The 18,774-nt window shown below is 44.1% G+C and overlaps 3 protein-coding genes across 5 annotated transcripts in view; 1 reads left to right on the top strand and 2 right to left on the bottom strand.

Moving 5' to 3' along the window:
• Positions 1 to 483: 483 nt before the first annotated feature.
• Positions 484 to 2,653, bottom strand: LOC135383080 (uncharacterized). Its single transcript, XM_064612703.1, has 2 exons — positions 2,241 to 2,653; positions 484 to 926 (listed from the first exon to the last, which is right to left on the bottom strand). The coding sequence occupies exons 1-2, from the start codon at positions 2,562 to 2,564 to the stop codon at positions 621 to 623; spliced, it is 630 nt and encodes a 209-aa protein (XP_064468773.1). The 5' UTR covers positions 2,565 to 2,653; the 3' UTR covers positions 484 to 620.
• A 2,174-nt stretch (positions 2,654 to 4,827) lies between these two features.
• LOC135383079 (sodium-coupled neutral amino acid transporter 7-like) overlaps positions 4,828 to 18,774 on the top strand; it is an 84,217-nt gene continuing 70,270 nt past the window's right edge. For all 3 annotated transcript variants that reach the window (XM_064612701.1, XM_064612699.1, XM_064612700.1), the window contains exons 1-2: positions 4,828 to 4,887; positions 7,718 to 7,861. In XM_064612701.1, the coding sequence (XP_064468771.1) occupies positions 7,795 to 7,861 (67 nt within the window). In that variant the 5' untranslated portion in view covers positions 4,828 to 4,887; positions 7,718 to 7,794. The remainder of the gene's footprint in view (positions 4,888 to 7,717; positions 7,862 to 18,774) is intronic.
• Positions 8,014 to 12,895, bottom strand: LOC135386400 (uncharacterized). The gene is made up of 4 exons (XM_064616316.1): positions 12,408 to 12,895; positions 10,501 to 12,060; positions 9,677 to 9,810; positions 8,014 to 8,278 (listed from the first exon to the last, which is right to left on the bottom strand). The coding sequence occupies exons 2-4, from the start codon at positions 12,058 to 12,060 to the stop codon at positions 8,014 to 8,016; spliced, it is 1,959 nt and encodes a 652-aa protein (XP_064472386.1). The 5' UTR covers positions 12,408 to 12,895.

Raw genomic sequence — 18,774 nt, 5'->3', positions numbered from 1 at the left:
ATCGTTTTTCACGCGGTGGACGCTCAGTTCGCGTACACTGCTCATCTTGGTGTCTGATTTCTTTGATCTTTCGGATTTTTAGTTTTTCTCGTTTTTTATTTTTAAAACCTAAAAAGCTCCGTGCACAGAAGTTCATCCAGAACGTTTATGACATACACCTGCGACGTAGACGTCCATACTACACAGGGATTTTAACGCCCAAACCACGTGAGATCATACAAAAATTCATTCTGAGAGAAGCTAAAACGCATACGGTTTCATTGCAGAAAGGTAGTGGGGAGTGCCCGTCAAAAGCGGTAATTAAGTGCGGAGCACAGAAATTTTCCACTTCTGCGGAGATCGCAGACCGGGGAAGACGATGAAGTAGCACCGCCAGTGTGGTCGTAGACATGGTGACATTTTTCACAAAGTTGTTTTAAATGTTTTACTGTTGGAGAACGCGAAATTGAGGAAAACCAGTTGTCGGCCATACTGAACGCCCCATATGCTATCGCTCAATTGTTGTATTGGTCCACAATAATAGGAGTGATACTATAAAATCCAAAACGAAACAAAAAGGTATAGCGCGCTTATGTCTTGCAGAAGACGATCTTCTTTTGATGGTGCTTCATTACGGGTCCCTACGTCAGACCAATAGGTGCCCAGGTGCCGTTGTCATCGTCCAAGTACATTCGCAGGTCGTTGCGGTGGGGGAATGCCGACCCGTTCAGCAACAATATCAGCAGTGACGAGTCGTTGGGAGATAGTTCCACACTCCGGGATTCTTTGAAGAGATGCCACGATATTATACCCACGATAGTGGAGGCTCCTGCGAGTGCGCCCAGAGAAATGAGGAGACTCCGTGCCAGGAGAGAACATCCACTACCATCGTTATGCGTGTGGGATGTCTGCGCACGGCTCTGGTTCCTTTCCAGCTCTGACGTAGACTGCGGGAAATGAAGCGGAACGAAGGGATCATTCCTAGTTTCTTTTGAGTATGAGCACCAAGCAGTTGCTGTGAATGTGAATTCAAGAGCACATTGTAAGGTACATGAGTTAATTAGTAAGAAACGGAGGTGAAGGTTTCAACGTCGGGCCGCTGTAGTCGGTACTCGGTGGCTCTAGCTATACGTACGCGGCTGCATTCGGAAGAAAGAATGCAAAGAGTCAAATCCCGAATTGCTTCTGGTTGTGTCCACACACGACGGAGGAAGCCATTTGTGCTGGCGTAGCACATACAGAAGCCTCCCCAAGCGGGCTTCGCTGTTCTGTTCCTCTTTAGAACTTTGTCTAGGTTCCCTTATTACTGTACAACTCGGCTGTTAGAATTTTATTCTTCCGTTGCTTCCTTTTGTCCCTTACACGAGAAAATCGTGCTCATGGAACCTAATATCGCATATTCAACTTCTCTCCCTTTCTCGGTGAGTTAGCGACACATCGCCTACCAAGGCTTTATCAAGGCCAGCGCGGCTTTTGTTTGCAATATTCCGCTCTTGATTTCCTACAAAGCTATGGTAAAATATACAGGGTGATTCTCATTCGTCACAGAATTTTTTTTATATAAAAAAGAACTAGCAGAGCAAAATAGTTGCCGTTCTTGCAGTTGAGTTATATGGCTAGGCGAACTTCGCTCGAAGAAAGTATGCAACTACAAGGTCACTAATTACAAAAGCGAGTTAACAGAACGAGAGATATAACAGAACGACGAATATTTCCCGTTCTGCTACATCGCTTTTGCGCGAAATCTCCTAAGTAAAGAGTTAATTAATTAATTAATTAATTACTCATCTTGTAGTTACATACTTTCCGCGAGAGAATGTTCGCGTGGCCACATAACTGAACTGCAAAAATGGCATCTATTTCGCTCTGCTAGTTTTTCCTTTTTATTTTTTTCTGTAAAAACCTAGCGAATACAAAAAAAGATGAAAAAGAAAAAAAAACACCCACTGTATCTATCATTCTCATTTTGGGTAGACTTTCGTTTCTTTTCGAAGCTCTGTATTGGAGGAGATCTTGCAGTATCTTGCATCCACTTGCATCCACCCAAGCAGCACAATGCACTGAAAGTCGAGTGCAATAGGGGTGGACGGTATGTTTCTTATCAATGTTCTTTAGTTTCACGAGTGTGTTCAAGGCCTTCCACCTACCCGTCCACCCCTATTGCACTCGTCTTTCAGTACATTGTGCTGACTGGGCACTATCTTGTGACTCTTGCAAAACATTTGCAATAATCACATTATCACAATCACCAGCAACCATACCTGAGGCAAGGCCATAGGATGAGAAGTGTGTGGGCTGTCGTTCAAAGCGGTGTACTCTTCGAAAGCGCAATTTTGGAGTGGTGTACTATCTCTGAGAACCGCATTCGTGGATGGCTTGAGATCCTCCTCCACATTCTGTCTCAGCTGTTGCTCGCTGAGCACCATCTGCACCGGAGACACCGCGCGATCTCCGTGTGCAAGGTCACATCTCCTCTCTTCTGGAATAGCCACAGTGCGTGTCGAAGAAGGGCGACTGTTGAGGCCCTGTTGCGTAGCTGATTCCGTGTACTCCTTCATTCTAACGATTCCTGTGACGTTACCCATTATATGGTTCGCTCACTGAAACATCTGGTTGCCGTGGGTGGTCTGGTGTTGGGCCCGCGTCCCAGAACATGTAACGGATGTAAGCCTATTGCGATGGTGATTATGATGTCTCCACTAGATCTGCTTCTGCCTCCGCGACACATGGCGCCCAGAAGAGGTACCGCACGCTATTTTTGCACCGCGCTACTTTTTGTCTACATTGTGTCTGAACTACATGGGGTTGTCGCTGTGAGGCTCTCTGTACCGAATCATCGTCAGAATACGCCCCTTGTATTTGCTCCACTCAACAGCTTTTCCCTCATGCGCTGAGGACATCCGTGTTTGCTGATGTTTGGTGAGTGGCGTCAATAGGGCCCAAGCCTCAGTTCCAAGGCAACGACGGTGGGCTCTTTCGTTAGAATCACCACCAACAAAGGCGTTCCTTACCGTGCCGAGGGATGTAACGTCAAGGGTAGAAGCCTCGAACGATGGCGGTCGTGGTCTTGTTCAAGCCCGGGCCGATGGGTTTATTACAGCTGCGGGACCTTCCTGTGTGAATGGGTATGAATTGAACCTCTGTATGCAATAAGGGGATAAGTCGAAAAATCTCAAAGTGAGGAAAGGGGCCTGATATGATTGTCCGTCCCATTGACACACATGTATTTCCTGTTTTTTACCATGCTGTAGCGGGCCAACAAATCGCAATAAGGTCCTAAGTTTTCATTGGCAGGTGCATACTGGTATGTAGATGTCATTGCAACAAAAATAGTAAAAAGAGAAGAAGTCGACTTATCTCCTTATTGCATACAGAGGTTCAATTATGACCGACAGTTGGGAATATCAGTTTCTGTCCTGTTCTGTGGGTAAAAGTGCTTTCGCTGTAACGTTTCCGGACGAAAAACGACGGCACAGAGCAGATACTATTAATGCGATAGCATTAGTGGGCTAACTACTCAGAAATTCTTGGTCTCTGTGCCAAAACAAGCTCGGACGGTAGATGGCGCCACGGGAACTGTGGGCGCTAAGAAGTTTATGACTCGGAGACATACGCTTGAAACTTTACTCATAGGTGGCTCTGCATGTACGCTTTATTGCACGTGAGAATTGTCCGGATTGGTATTTGCATTGAAGAGAGAGAGAGGGAAAAGGGTTACTTCTGTCTGTAATGTAAAGACCCGCAAAAAGACGCGATTTTCTGTAGTCCTTTTTCTTGTCAGCTGTGCAGCAGCGTTTCGCAGGCTTATTCTGTCAGCGGAAGTCAACATCCTATTTCTTTGTTCATTCATCTAAATATATGCAAAATATGGGTACTCTTGGTATATGCAAAATATGGGTATATGCAAAATATGGGTACTCTTGGTATATGCAAAATATGGGTATATGCAAAATATGGGTATTCGGTGCTGAACAGAAGAGTTAATGCATACGATGATATGCACGTGGCACGACGCGACAATTTAATGTAATTTAAATTTAGTGCGATTTAAATTTAATGCAATTTCGAAACGAACAAGTCAACTATTTGGTGGCTTTATGCTTGTTCCTCAAATACTTCATTTTTGCATGTTGCCTAGAATTTTCCGGCAAATTTTCCTGTTTCAGCAAAGCAGAAGTGCACGCAAAAGCAAGCGACCACCGACATATCAGACTTGCGGTGCCTTGTTTGCAAAGGACGGTGGAGCAAAATAGCACGGGGTTTTATTACACATCATGTGGGTGGTAGGCTCATGGGGGTTGTGTAGGGGCCCACGGGCTTTACTTTGTCTCCTTAGATTGCAAAAACTAGTTTGCATGGTTCATTACCACAGCGTGTCTCATCTTGCCTCACGCGATCTCTCATCTTTCCCCGGGGGTTGGGGCAGGATAAGACAAGATGCATTTTTGAATTTATTGTTCCGTATTTATTTTAGACTGGCTACGTCCGTTCTGCATTTACAGGTCAGAAGCTCAGAAGTTTTTTCTTTGAAAAACACGAAAAAAAAATCACATTGAATTGCAAATCTCTGTCTCATCTTGCCGCACCTTACCCTACGTATTTAACTTTGTATGATAATTACTGCTGTGGTAGTCTACCAAAGTGCAAGCGAAGGGCAGTTTGCTGTGTCTGTATATCTTGTTGAGGTTCATGAGCCACAAGAAGCACTCACACGGGTACGTTCTGCCTATAACACGGACAGTGGCAGCACTGCGATACACTTGCCGACAATGCCTCGGTCCTAGATCAAAAATGATTGATTTTCTAATGTGGATTAGAAAGGTTGAAGAAGAAGAGTGTCCTCAGAGTGTGCGAGAAGGTGTGTTCTGTTTTGTCTTCTGACTGAGTGGAGGGCTTTGCAAGAGCAAGGTAATACAGACAAGTATTTTATAACACAAAGATGAAACAGTTTAGGTCTGTACCCTAGCGATCTGCAAGGTATTACGCATCGGACACAGCTTGTTTGCCCACTATGTTGGCAGGTTGTTCGCGCAGGCCCAGACACCACTGCCAACTGATAGACCAAGATGCAGTGTAAGCTTTACATGCGCGCTCACTCAGTTTTGCTGTAATTAGAGGGCGAAGGTTTTAAGACATCATATGGGTAACATACAGGGTGTCACAGAGTGTTGAATTATAATAAAAAAAACTACGCCACCTAGAATCATGCGGTCAATGGCATTTTTTCTTGCTAGGTTTTTGCCAGCCCCTGATGTGAATGTCGTGTAACGTAAGTTTAACTATGTAAATATTTGCGAACTGAACTCGCAAATTTGCCGAGTACAGGTCACCTTTTACCCTACCAAAATGAAGAGCGTGCCGTATTCACTCGAATTCATGATAGTTGACAGTGATATTCACGAGCTATCCCATCGGAAAAAGTAGCCGAACATCATGCTTTTTGGAGCACCGGACCATAATGCGCTACGACTGTCAGTCCGGCGAAAGGAGGTTCCAAACTCAGCCCACAGTGTGATAGTAGAAAAAGTGACAGTTCTTGAAATTGGGTGAGGGAGAGCAAGATCCCAGTCAAAGCCGGACGCGATAAGCCATGCCTGTGTTACCTCTTTCTGCGATGCCGGTGAGGGGCCTGATTTCCAACCTCCCTTCGATTGCGCTGGAATATTCATCGTGCGCTATCCTCTAGGAGCTCCGTACAGCATGCTGTTCGGCTATTTTTTCCGACGGGGCAGCTCCTGAATATCCCTCTCAAATATCATTAGTTTGAGTAAATTATACACGCTCTACACATTGGTGGGGTAAGTGACCATTCCTTGGCAAATTTCTCATTCCCAGTAAACCACTATTATCCCTAGGACATCCTTACAAGGTCATGAACGTCCTGAATATCTGGACGTCCATCCAATATCTGTGGGATGTTCCAGAACGGCATTCGCGTTTCTATTTTATCGAGTAAATCACACATGTCCTAGGTACCTCTGCAGGATATCTCGCTTTGGACATTTGAATGGAGGAAAAGCCTGGAGATCCCTCGGATACCCATGAAAGATCCAGTACACGAGATTTTGGGCACTGGTTGAACGTCACAGGAACGTCGCCAGGACGTTGACTGGAGATATGCGAATAAACGTGAAGTTTATGACATCTTGTTCCGACAGCCACATTTTTGTTCTGCTGAGAGCAAGCAAAAACTTCTGTAAACGTTAATTGGATGGGGTGAACAAGCAAAATCGTTATATACTTCTATCGTTCGCGTGCTGCTAGCCGTGAAAGTATTTACTATATTCGTAACGATCGTCAAGCAACAGTGGAATTTGATCACTTTTATAGCTCCACTCAGCAGCTAATTCCATTATAGACAATAGCTTGAATTAAAAACACAGTATCGGGCATGAAGGAATGTGAGAAACATTATTGGTTATACCATATCTCTGCAGATTCACGGGTTAATTGCAAAGAAGCACCTCCTCACCGTTACAGGTGTATCACGGCCCAAATACGTAACAAACTTGCCCCAACGACCTTTATTTCAGTATAAGCTCTGAGCATTTTGTCAGCATAAACTCTTGTGAATGCTCCCTTCAAATGCGCGTACGCGGTGGAGGGGACAAAAAGGGAGCCTGTTCTTTTTAGGGTGGAAGGACGTGTGGTAACATGGTCAGCCTTGGTGGACCGTGCGTCAGAGTTTGGTCGAACGCTGGCGGGGCGCACTACATTCCCTGAATTTTTGACCTGTTGTTGATGTTCGAAGCATTTATTACTACGCAATACGTAAAAATTAACACTTTACATAATACGTATGCAAATACATATATATTTACATACATATCGGAGTGGTGCTGTCATGTCAGATACGTATCAACTAAAAGCAAGTGCATGTTTGGACCAGCTTGCATGATGTCCTACATACGTCCATATATCCTAAAAAGACGTTCCCGGGATATTCGCAGGATCTACAAATGACAAAGAAGTGCCAGCCCACAGAATGTCTCGGGGATGTAAATGGGCTCTGTGGCAAAGTCCGTGGGATATCCCAACGTCCGAAATAGGATATCCTGTAGACATTTTCTGGATATATATGGTTTGCTGGGCTTCAGTTAAAAAAATTTGCATAATTGAACTTACGATACATGACATTCACATCAGGAGGTGGCAAACACCTACTAAGAACAAATGCTGTTGACCGCATGATTCTAGGTGTTGTAGTTTTTTATTATTATAATTCAATGACATATTTTCTGGGACACCCTGTATATATCTCTTTGCGCGACTTGGACAACTAGCATGACAGAAACTCACCAAACCGACGCTTGCACAGCCAAACTGCAATGTTTCAATGGGACAATTAAGTGTGTCAACGGAATCGATACATTCTCTTTGCTTTTGTCTCTCGGGCGTGGGTGAGTGGTGGATCGCTTACTGTCGTTCACGCTTCCATTGATTCATTAATTCTGCGGATACATGTCTGTCACGATCTTAGCCGACCGTCTTTCCGAGTGGCCTCGTTCTCTCCTCCAAAAATTCTTCAAAACGAGAGGCGTATGCCTTTTTGTGACACTTATGCACTAACGTTTCTTGTCACAAAAGAGCGCGGGCTTTCTACTAATCAGGAATGACATAATTCTGTACAACGGTTGGCCTTCAGCGCGCCATGCAGTGACGTTCTATTTTATGAGTGCGCTTGTAAATGTCACGAAGTTGTAGCACACGAACAATACTATGTGTCTTTCTTTTTCAGTAACAGAGTTAGGAGGAGTTGCAGAACATTAAGGATGCACCTTCACTAAGGAAGAACCAAGCCAAAAAAGAGAGGCGATGTCGAGAGACAGAGCCGACGTTCCCGCGATTGAAAGTTCTGCGGAGGAACACAAATTGTCATCGGGTACGTCTCGCAGACACAATATATGCTTTTTAACTACAGTGTTAACGCCGCGAAGCAGCTGTGGCTATGAGCGGCGTAGAGACGTGGACAAGTGGAGAGGGGACAGGAGGAAGGTAGGGGGGACAGGGTGCTGTATGCGCCCTTTGCCGACTTCAGGAGGAACTGTGCTGACATTCATCTGGAAAGTCTTTGAAAAACGTAGGGGAAGCCTCAGACAGCACAGCCGGTGGTAGGATTCGAACCCACCACCTTCCGGTCTTCAGCACGACCTTGGCTACCACCAACAAGCGGGACGCCTTAAGCCCCTCGGCCTTGCCGTTAGTATAGACACAATATACATAGCGTACGTGCCTTGAAGGGTGAATGTCTGGTACTGTAATGTAGTACTGTACTGTACTGGTAATGTCTGTGGTCTGCCTGTTGGTACAAGTGTTGCAGATTTAAAGGGACTCTGACCAGAAGTTCGGCAAATATTTCGTTTGCATCTATTACGAAGGTATAATATGCCTCCAAGCCACACGCGAAATATTTTGGCTGTGCGCGGAGGCAAAGTTTGCCAAACAGGGAGCTGAAAACCGGCTTCGCTTTTCCCCCTCAACTCGCGCAATCGGGGCCGAAATCTAGCCTCTTTGCAGTGGACATCCGCCAATTTCCGTGTGCGTGACGAAGTCACGAGGGCCACGTTTCATTGGGCGCCCGGACCGGAAGTTCTGTTGTTTGTGAGTCTGTGAGAGCGCCGGCATCCGTCCGGAAAGCGATCTTCAATATGGACGTCGAAGGTACACTCTAAATCTTTTCACACCCCTAAAGGTGTAAAATGGGTGTAGAATGGCTGTACACAGCAGCAATACACCCTTTTTACACCCCAAGAATCTGTTTCAGAGCTCTTGAGGGTGTAAGAATGGTGTATTACACCCTTTTCTGAAAAATTTCGGTGAGGGTGCGATACAGGGTGTATTCTAAGGTGTATTTGAATGTTGAACACACATTTATTTTGTTCACTGAAAGCAGATCGAATACTGCTAACATAAATGGGGAACATTATACATGAGCGCATTAAAATTACGTATGAAACACTGAAAGAACGCACAACATGAAGAAATAATAAACACATGGCATGATTAACCGCGAGGCGTGGATTAATTCAGGCAAAGGAAAGCTTGACATAAGTGAAGAAGTAATACCCAAAACGCACTGTCACACACAATCTGGATCGACCCGCAATCCTGGTTGACACAATCCCGCTGGACGCGCTGCGCCGTCCGCACTTCACGTTCGTGATCCAGGTTTTCATTTGACGCCGTCTGGTGAGAGCTTCGCACCAGCTTTCCACAATACCCACTGAAGTTTCAAATTAAAAGAAAACATTGGTCCAGGATGTCTACTTGAAATATATTCACATTAATGCAAATGCTGTTTCAGCTGTTTCAGCATTTGTCAATGTTGTTTTCTTCGTTCGGGCCGCTGCCATCACCGCCTTCGTGCCAGCCCGGAACGCCCGGAACCGGCAGTGCGAGTAGAGAGAAGACGAAGAAGTGAAAGGAAGCCACTGCGCCTGTGCCAACCCTCCTTGAAGTGTGTAATCATGTTCGCGAGCGCGGGACAAGTGTCTGCGTCGTTGATCTCTGTCGCCGATACTCGCTTTGTCCGCACCTCAGGACGATCGCAATGTCTGCCTAATCACGATTGCGCGCGATGTGGATCCTGCGTCAGTGCGTTTTGGGTATAACATAGGCAATCCAAGAGCACATAACATGAATTGACTGATTAAATAAGGCACATTACAGAAGCGCATGACGTGGATTGATAACGTGCCTGCCATCAGGGAGTTTGTGCAGGTTCAGCACGTCAGGTGAAACGCTGTTCCAATTTTCCACAACAGTCGTTTCCTGACTGGTGGTTACCACATAGACATGCAAGTGGCTATCGTATCCAACGGTGGTTAAACACTGTGCAATGAAAATAATCTCAGAATTTACAATATATATTCCTAAGATCTCTGAAAATACCGGCAAGTCATCTTCAGGAATTTCTTTTACGATTACACAGCTTGCAGAAACTGTAAGGCCATCAATCGTAACACTTCTGACAGACATCACAGTGCCAACAACCATGCGATTGTCAGAAACATAGTTTCTCATGTGTTCGGGTACGTGTTCAAGTAGCACCTCTCTTGTTCCATCAGTGGAGGTGACATGACTCATGAACTGCTTTGACCACACGTACATCTGACCGAGTTGGTGCCTTCTGGCCAATGAATAGGATATGTTTTTGAAATTACGAATTTTTCTTGCAATGTCTTTGAAATATTGATGTTTTCCTTCAAACCGCATGCACCAGATATCTACAAGGGGACCATACATGCTGAGGAATCTCGGGTAATGCACAATATAATGCATTTTGCATGGTACGGACACTTGTGGAAACAGTGCTGTGAAACCTTCCAGAAAAGAAAATATGCAGCGCTCCAGATAAGTAACATACACTCGTGGTATGCACTTGCTCATTATAATATCGACAATTTCACGAAATGCTGTATATAGTTGCCATGTCTCATCTTCGTGCGGAACACAATCTCCGATGTACAATGCTAGGTTCCTAAAAAGACAAAACCTCTGTGAGGCTGTACCTCTCATTACTCCTCCACTAGACAAAAAGTGCTGGGAGATTGGCTCAGGTTTGTTTTTCTTGTCACACTGGTCATAAGCAAAATTTAAGATGCGCTCATTCAGTACATCAAGGCTGAACAGTCTCTGGGAGATGAAGTATCTTATAAAGTGGCGCAACACAAACGGTATGACACCTTCGTGCAAGTCATGCATTACGTCAGGTGGCAAGTGTTCAGTGGGATGAAATCCCTTTGTGTGAACTGCAGATGGTGCTTTAAGGCCATAAAGAGGCAACGTTGCAACACCCCCACGAAGCATGTCCAAGTGGAACTTGTGGAGTGCTGGAGTGCGCAACACGAAGTCCTGTTCTTTGTGTTTTGTTCGAATTTCATGATGTAGAGCCATGCAAAATCGACAAATGTGTCCGTGGTTAAAGCTTGCCTTGAACCCACCAATCCGATGGCTTGAGAGATTGTCACCTGAGAGGCAGAATACGCTTCCAGTAATCATTTTGTTGTGAACCGTGATACCTTCAGTTTCCAGGTGGGCAATATCCTGGTGCAGCCGTTCCAGTACTCTGTCAAACCCGTACTTTTGAATGTGCTTTTCTTTACATAAGAGAGCCAAATGGATGTGTGAAAGTTGTGCTCTCAAGCGTGATGGTACATTTAGCAAAGTATAGTACACAGCCATGAGCTTGTGTTTTTGTCTTTGTGCACCGATGGGATTGCACACCTCAAATTCATCGGTGTAAAGCTGGATGCACAACTTTTCCCGATCCCCACAGAAATACTCATGGCTTGCAAAGGCTGATGCATCAAACACTGAGCTTAAGGTGTCAGCAAACCTGCATGGGTCACTGGTGAATGAATTGTCAAGCCATTCGACGTAGTGTCTCAACACCTCCAAGATGGGCACGTACTGGAAGCTTACTCGTGCTTCGCCAGCTTCATTTAAGGTCACTGTGACTGGCTCAACATATGGAAGGGCACCAGTCCAAAAGCGTTCACGACCTTTTTTTGTCAAAAGTTGCCCCATTTCACTATTCACAGATGGTTCCACATCACTACCTTGTGCAGAAAAAAGCTGTGGCCCACAATCATTGAAAAAATTGAACATGTCGTTTGCAATCTCGTTAAGCGTTGACTCTGGTAGCTTCTTTGCTTCTTTCCATTTCAATAGGAGCATTGCGAATTCTTTCACAGGATTTTGTCGTTCAGTGGTTGGCCGCAAAGTACTTGTGCTTGCAGTACTTGTGGATGGTAGATCAGCTGAAGCATTTTGTTGAGCCGATTGAGGGATAGCTTCTGCATTATCATCATCACTGCTCTCCATGTTGTCCACATGCTCAACGTTGGTATCAGGTTGCACACTAGAAGAATCGACGCACTGAGGTTGGTCACTACTGTGCGTTTTGAGTAGGTGCTCTCGGAAACGAGACAACGATGTATAGGTTCTGGCACATTTTCCCAGATCACAAGCCCAATTCCTCTCACAGCCATGAGATGAGGATAGGTGACGCAGCAGTGAGTTCAAAGTAAATGCCCTGTGTTGGCATCTGGGGCACTGGAAGTAGCGTAGATTTGGCATCTGTAATAAATTTTAAAAAGTTAAACTTGACACATTAGGCTTCAGTTTCTTAAAACACAAATTGTAACCAAGCTGCTGACCAAAATAAATTAGCTTTCGCCCAATTATTGCGCTGGTGGAAGAAAAAGAATGGTTGCGTCGGAGCTGTAACCTCCATCTGTCATATTCTTAATCTTTCGGGTAGGGAAGATCTTATCTCTTTATCTCTGCTAGTTCATTCCTGCCTGCTTTCGGATTCAGTTAGCTCGGACTACCGTCGTCGCAAAGATTCCCTTTCACGTAAAGCTGTTAATGAACAAGATGGTAACTGTGCGTTCGTGCGTGTTTAGCTTACTCAGAATACGTACCGTGTCCTTCACTGCGGCTGGTTCGTTCTGTGGACGGACCTTGTCACATGGCTACGCAGAAATGTGTTGGAGGAGGTTGTCGGGTGGGCTTTTCCAGATGAACATCTCTCCCTCGGTTCTTTCACTGATGACCCTTTACATCGCTTCACGCTTGGTTACATTAGGCTGTCACCGTTCTGCCAAGTTGAAAAGCTGAGCTTGACAAGACGTGAGAATGAAGCAATGATACTTTCGCGCACTCGGCGCGGTCTTGTGAGGCTGCTAGGAAAGACCGATTTTATCACTCCTGCTTTGTAACCTTCTTTGCATTTTATAACGTAATGTGTTTTCCAGTTACGTAATTGATACCTGATTAGAATATATCTAATCAGAATTATGTTACAGCGAAATTGTGATACCAGCAAGAAACACGCAAAAAAATAGGCTTATAGCGCCACCTACGGATACGTTGTCGGTGTGTGTTGTTGCTCCTTTGAGCCAACGTGGGACAACGCGCGGTGGTTGAATTTGACAAGACGCTAGATCCTGAGGGGTATCATTGCCGCGTCACTCACTCTTGCAGGTGCTTCCGCGCAAAAATGTAGCTCCTACTTCTCATTGGCTGCTGTGTGGGACGCCTTGCATTCTAGTTGCCTCCGCGGGAAAAATGAAGCCATTATTTCAATTTCATCTATTTTTGTTGTACTGTTTATTAATAGGCCTGTTCTTTCACACGAATGTTGCACGGACGATCTTTTTCGCGTTGTTGAAATACTGGGAACTTTTTGCCTGCTTTGTAGTTTGTTGGGTTTTTGTGTTGAAGGTTGAAGCCGTCATGGCTATGGAAGCCCGCTCATATTCGAAACGTTGAAAGTGTATCGGAAGCATGCGAAGCACTTTGTAATTTGTCAGGGGTACTGTGCATCACCGCTATGTTTCTCATGGGTCATCATGAGGGACCTCACGCCAGTGATATGAATTTGGTGAAACAAATTGGGTTAAAGTCAACTCTTTTTCGAGAAGCAAATGAAATCATTATATGTATCCAGAATTACAGGTTTTTCTGTATTTATTTATTTCTGCTATTACGCAACAACGCCTTACGACATTACTGTGGCGTGGATACATACAAATAAAAGTAAGCAATAAGTACAGCAAAGAAAAACTGAAAAGCACACATGTATATGTGGTGGTGGTGATGTTGAAAGGGCTTGCCGTTGTCGGCCTCACGTATGTGGGCAACGTCACGACTGACGCCCTGGGGAAATGTGCGTCCTGGGCCGACTTCTAGGGGAACTGTGCCGACATATGTCTCAAAGCGACTGAGGAAAACCCAGGAAAAACCCCAGACAGCACAGCCGGCACCGGGATTCGAACCCGGGTACCTCCTGGGTACCCGGGTACACATGTATATAAAACAACACGTACTCAGGTCCCGAACAAATTAGCTCTATACATCCGTTGGGCTAAATTTTCCTGTGATGATCAATCTCGATGAGATGTACGATGGAGGTTCCAAGTAATTAGAGGAGGTTCCTTTGTCATACTAATTTTATTAGTAGTAACCTTATCTAAAAATTGCAAACGTAACTGTTGTTTCCTTGTCGACAAACTATCCCAACCTAATCTGGACTTTATCTCGCTTATACTAACATCCATGCAACTCATCTAACCGCAATATCCTGAACCCTCTCTAGTTCCTGCATTTAAAACATTTCGGGCGGATCGCGTACTGTACTCGAGTACTATGCCCGTTTAAAATTATGGAAAACAAAGTGAAAGCATCTTTCTTGCTTATTTGCCTTTTTTCATGCCAAATCAAATCCCATTTCAAATCCGGGTTTGTCAAATCCTCTGCAGAATCCAGAAATTTGGGGAATTTGATAGAAAACATGGCCAGGTGGTCAACTTAAGAGCATCCTGCTGCTATTCACTGAACGTATATCGTGCCAGGTTAGCCTGAGAGATGAATGACAGTTAGTTAGAGATGAATAAGTTTCAAATTTACAAATGTAACCAAACTAACGCAGACACTTGGGGTAGATGGTACGGTGTAAAAACAGCACAAAGAAAGAGAGAGATACACACCACGACGCCGAACGTCTAACCGATTTAATAAAAGGAAAAATATACATATTGAAACAATTATTGTCATTATCTGATTCTTCCCGCAATTACAATTTTCTGGCATCTTCAACCAAACTGTACACTTTCCTACGCTTGGGAACCGGTCCTGCAGTAAAAATGTAAAGATATCAAGAAAATATGAGGAATATTTCAGATTTCGAAGAATACAAGTTGACACCTATGCGTGTGGAAATAGTCCGGGTGCAATATGTCACGAGGAGCTTTTACAATTTCGCTGCAATACCACACTACTATATTGAAAACAATGATCATGTATGAACAAATTAATATAGTGCAAGAGAACTGATGTACTCTATAACATTTTTTTAGTTCGTATTTGAGTCTTGTATCGTCCTCGTCGTCTTCTGGGTTCTTCAAACTCAAGGGAGGGGGGGATATGTTTATTGAGAAAAAAAAAAAGCAAGGAAAGGAATGCTACATGGGAATGTTACATCTTTCAATAGCGTTGTGTCCAGCTAGACAAAAAGTCAAAGTGCAAATTGCCGAAAATCTGCCGGAGATCGGTATTTGGTTGCACAAGTCGCTTCAACTTGGGCTGACGTCGTCATAATGTCACCTGCGAAGGCAGTTCGTAAACTGCGTTGGGCTCAAAGCAGTGGCCTAGTCCAAAAATATTTCTGGAGGAGTTCTATGGGGACTTTACATGGGTGAGGGGGATTTCATTATCATCTCTTCCAAATGCACTAACCGAACTTACAATTTGGGAAGGGGGGGGGGGGGGGGGTAAACCCCAAGCCCCAAACAGCAGCTGCTGCTCGAAACAACAAAGCAACGATGCTAGTCTATGTCATTCAATTCGATGTACACAAGTCCATTTCTACATTTTTTCTTCAGCTTGCAAACTTATTTTCAGACAAGGTGAAAACCAGCTTCATACATTGAGCCATAATGAGACGGAGAGCATTACTTAAACGAGTAGGAATTTCCATTTCCTACTCGTTTGTAATGTGTATAACCTTTGACAATAACAGCTATCGAGCAGGTTGGTACGTATACATATCTATTCCAATAGCGGCAAAACGATGTTAAGACAGGCCACACTCGACCAGCAGCAGCACTTTCAACCTTTGGATTTGATTTTTGCAATATACACACCTGCCAGATACAGTTGTAAGGCACACTGGTGTCATAGAATAGAACATCGCGTAGAGGGGTGCAGAAGCTGCATGGGATACCTCATAACCATGCTTGGTTGAGAATCTTATTAGATTTGGACCATACTTGGCCCATCATTGCTGGTGCCTCATGGGATGCTATCTAGCCAACTAATGCCCGACTAGAAACCAAGATTGGTTCTACAATGGCCCCAACGGCATTGCATACTGGTCCCCGTGTTTGTTAGGACGGTTTGTCACATACTGGCCCAAAGTTGGCGGTATTCAGTTGGCCCGAGTAAGGCCGATGTCAATCAAAGCTTGGCCGAACCCTCTTTTTCGCAAGCTCGGCCCAACTAGGCCGAACAACGTTTAGGTATAGGAATGTCGTTTTTCTCCATGGGAAGCACATTGTTCTGCTTACTGCTAACAGATTCGTTCATAAATTTGGTGCCCCGTGTGTTTCTTTTAAATACAGACAGGCAAGCTTTGTGCTGATGGCATGTATATAGTTTATTTATTTATTTATTTACATTTATGTGATGCATGTGGAATACAATAAAAATAATAATAATAAAAAATAATAAAAAAACACAACGAACCAAAAACACGAGCATAGATAGTATCACTGGTGGACAATCAGATTAGTATATGTAAAGCTTAAATAATCTTACGCTGCATTCAAGTGGTCGTGAAGCAGTTTTCTGAACTGTCTACCGTCAGTGATGGAGGTAAGGTGACCCGGGAGATGATTCCATTCCAGTGAGGTTTTAGGTAAAAATGAGTCAAAACACGTTTTAGTAGTGCAGGATGGGACACCAACTTTCTGGCGATGATCAAGCCTTGATGAGACGTATGATGGATGTGCAATTAAATGGAGTTTTAGCGTTTCGTTGTAGTAATATATCTTATGGAACAGACAGAGTCGAGCAAACTGGCGGCGAACAGTCAAGGAAGGTAGGTTAAAAGCTGATTTCATCGCAGTGACACTGGCTGTACGACTATAATTTCCGAGAATAAACCGTGCAGCACGGTTCTGAACCATTTCCAGTTGGTGAATGAGTGACTGTTGCCCTGGATCCCACACCGAAGCGGCATACTCTAATTTAGGAAGAATTAGCGTTCGGTAGAGTGTTAGTTTAGTTTCCCTTCAGTTGACGATTGAACCCCTGTATGCAAGAAGGGGATAAGTCGAAAAATCCCAAACCGAAAAAACTTCGAGTATTTGGTAAAGTAATTGCAGCCGGGTTACCTCGACTAATGCAATGGAAAATGTGTAACATATATGTTTGTGTTTTTTGGGTCTGTGAGTTAGCAGAAATTGTCCGTGAGCATGATACATCATTTTCCAATGTAACACCGCATGCACACAGGGTTATCGCGCAAATACAAGCAGCTTTCACAAGTCGTACTTTGATTGCTGAAGAACCAGGTAGGGTGAAGTCACCTGTGCGTTGCAGAGCAGTCTAGGTCGAGCGTATCGTGCTGCTAAACGAGCACAATCTTGAAAATATATCGTAGGTGACCAGCATAATATGACTTATTAGCTTAGTGCTCACGTTTTTTTCTTCTTATTTCTTTTCGATTACAACGCTCAGTACCACTGCCGACACAGTCGTGTTAGTTAGGAAGAACGTGTGTAGAAAAGGGGCAAGACCTGGCTGCCCATCCTATTAACACACATACATTTCTCGTTTCTTACCCTCCTGTAACAGGTCAATAAATTGCAATACGGTCCTAAATTTTCTATGGCAGGTACATGTTGGTATGTGGACGTCATTGCAGCAAAAATACACGAAAGGGGATTGCATTACATGCATGGCTTGCTTATTGCATACAGAGGTTGAATTACTTTATATATGGTTATCTCTAAATTAAAAACCCGAGACTGGGGGACAAAAAACGAAAACCTTGTCTGTGTTATGGATCTATACCACCAGCTCGCTTGCTACCTCTCTATCCTCTCGGTACTGTGTATATATTTTTGTCATTTTTTTGGAGACTGTGTTGCACGATTTACCCTAAACATACCCGATCATCGTGATCATTTTGTGACCTTAGTATCAATAAAGAAGTATCCTTGATCGAAGACAATTTGTCGCCTTCTCTTATGTTTTTGTCATTTTTATCTGCCCCTCTTCCTTTCTACTTAATCTGCATATCAATATACTTTGGTTATGGACACTTCACTTTATGTAACCAGTTGGAAGGAGAAGTGGTCACGAGATAAGGGTATTTCGAGGCTGTCGGGATCCGGGGCCCAAGACCAGTGGCAATCATATAATGCCGAAAATCATGAGACCGAACTATCAGAAAGCTGGAAAGTCGGAAGACAGAACTATCGAAAAACCGAACAAAGAGGAACCCTAAGATATGAAAAGCATTAAAAATTACAATTACTACATAAAGTGTACTTTCACCAAGTCGATGTTATATGTGAATTGCTGTAGTAAATGAATCATAAACAAAAGAAAGAAAGAAAAAAAGGACAGAAATCACGGGACCTGCGGTGTTGGATATACGTATATAAACTCAATAAACTGCAAACTAAATTTTGAACATCTGTCAAAGAAATTCTAGAAGAATCTTGGGGGCGACACGTGATTCACATTTACCACCTGCACTTGTGTTTGTTTTCCCACGGTGGTGGTTCCCCGGAAAACCCCGTTCATGTCTTTGGAAGACTTGCTTTGTGCATGAGCTATGGTGCTTTTGCGCAGATATAGGACAGCGTTATGTTTCTGATCCTTGTTGTTTAGTTTCGAAAGCGATTGCCCTATCTACAGGGATCTCAAACACGCGGCCTCTTGGCCACCAAAGAGAACGAAGCTACCCTCTCGAAATTTAAAGACGAATTAGGAGAACAGATTTTCAGGCATTGTTTTCAGCCTGGCCCCAGTACTGCTGCTGCGCTGTCCATGTTAGGTAGAATACACTGCATGCGAGCAGTTCTTGTGGCTCTCGAACCTCACAAAATTACGGACACGGCAACCCGGTATTCGCGTGCGGTATGGTACACTAGCACACCGTAGCTAATGCGAGGATTGAGTCGATCTTCTGTCCATCCTAATTCTTATACTATATCAAATAGTGACATTAAAACCCGGCTTTTGAAAGAACTCAGCCAAAAAGAAAAGCAAACTGTC

The sequence above is a fragment of the Ornithodoros turicata genome, chromosome 2 (assembly GCF_037126465.1).
Source record: "Ornithodoros turicata isolate Travis chromosome 2, ASM3712646v1, whole genome shotgun sequence".
Taxonomy (NCBI): Eukaryota; Metazoa; Arthropoda; class Arachnida; order Ixodida; family Argasidae; genus Ornithodoros; species Ornithodoros turicata.
This window is presented reverse-complemented; position numbering and strand designations above follow the sequence as displayed.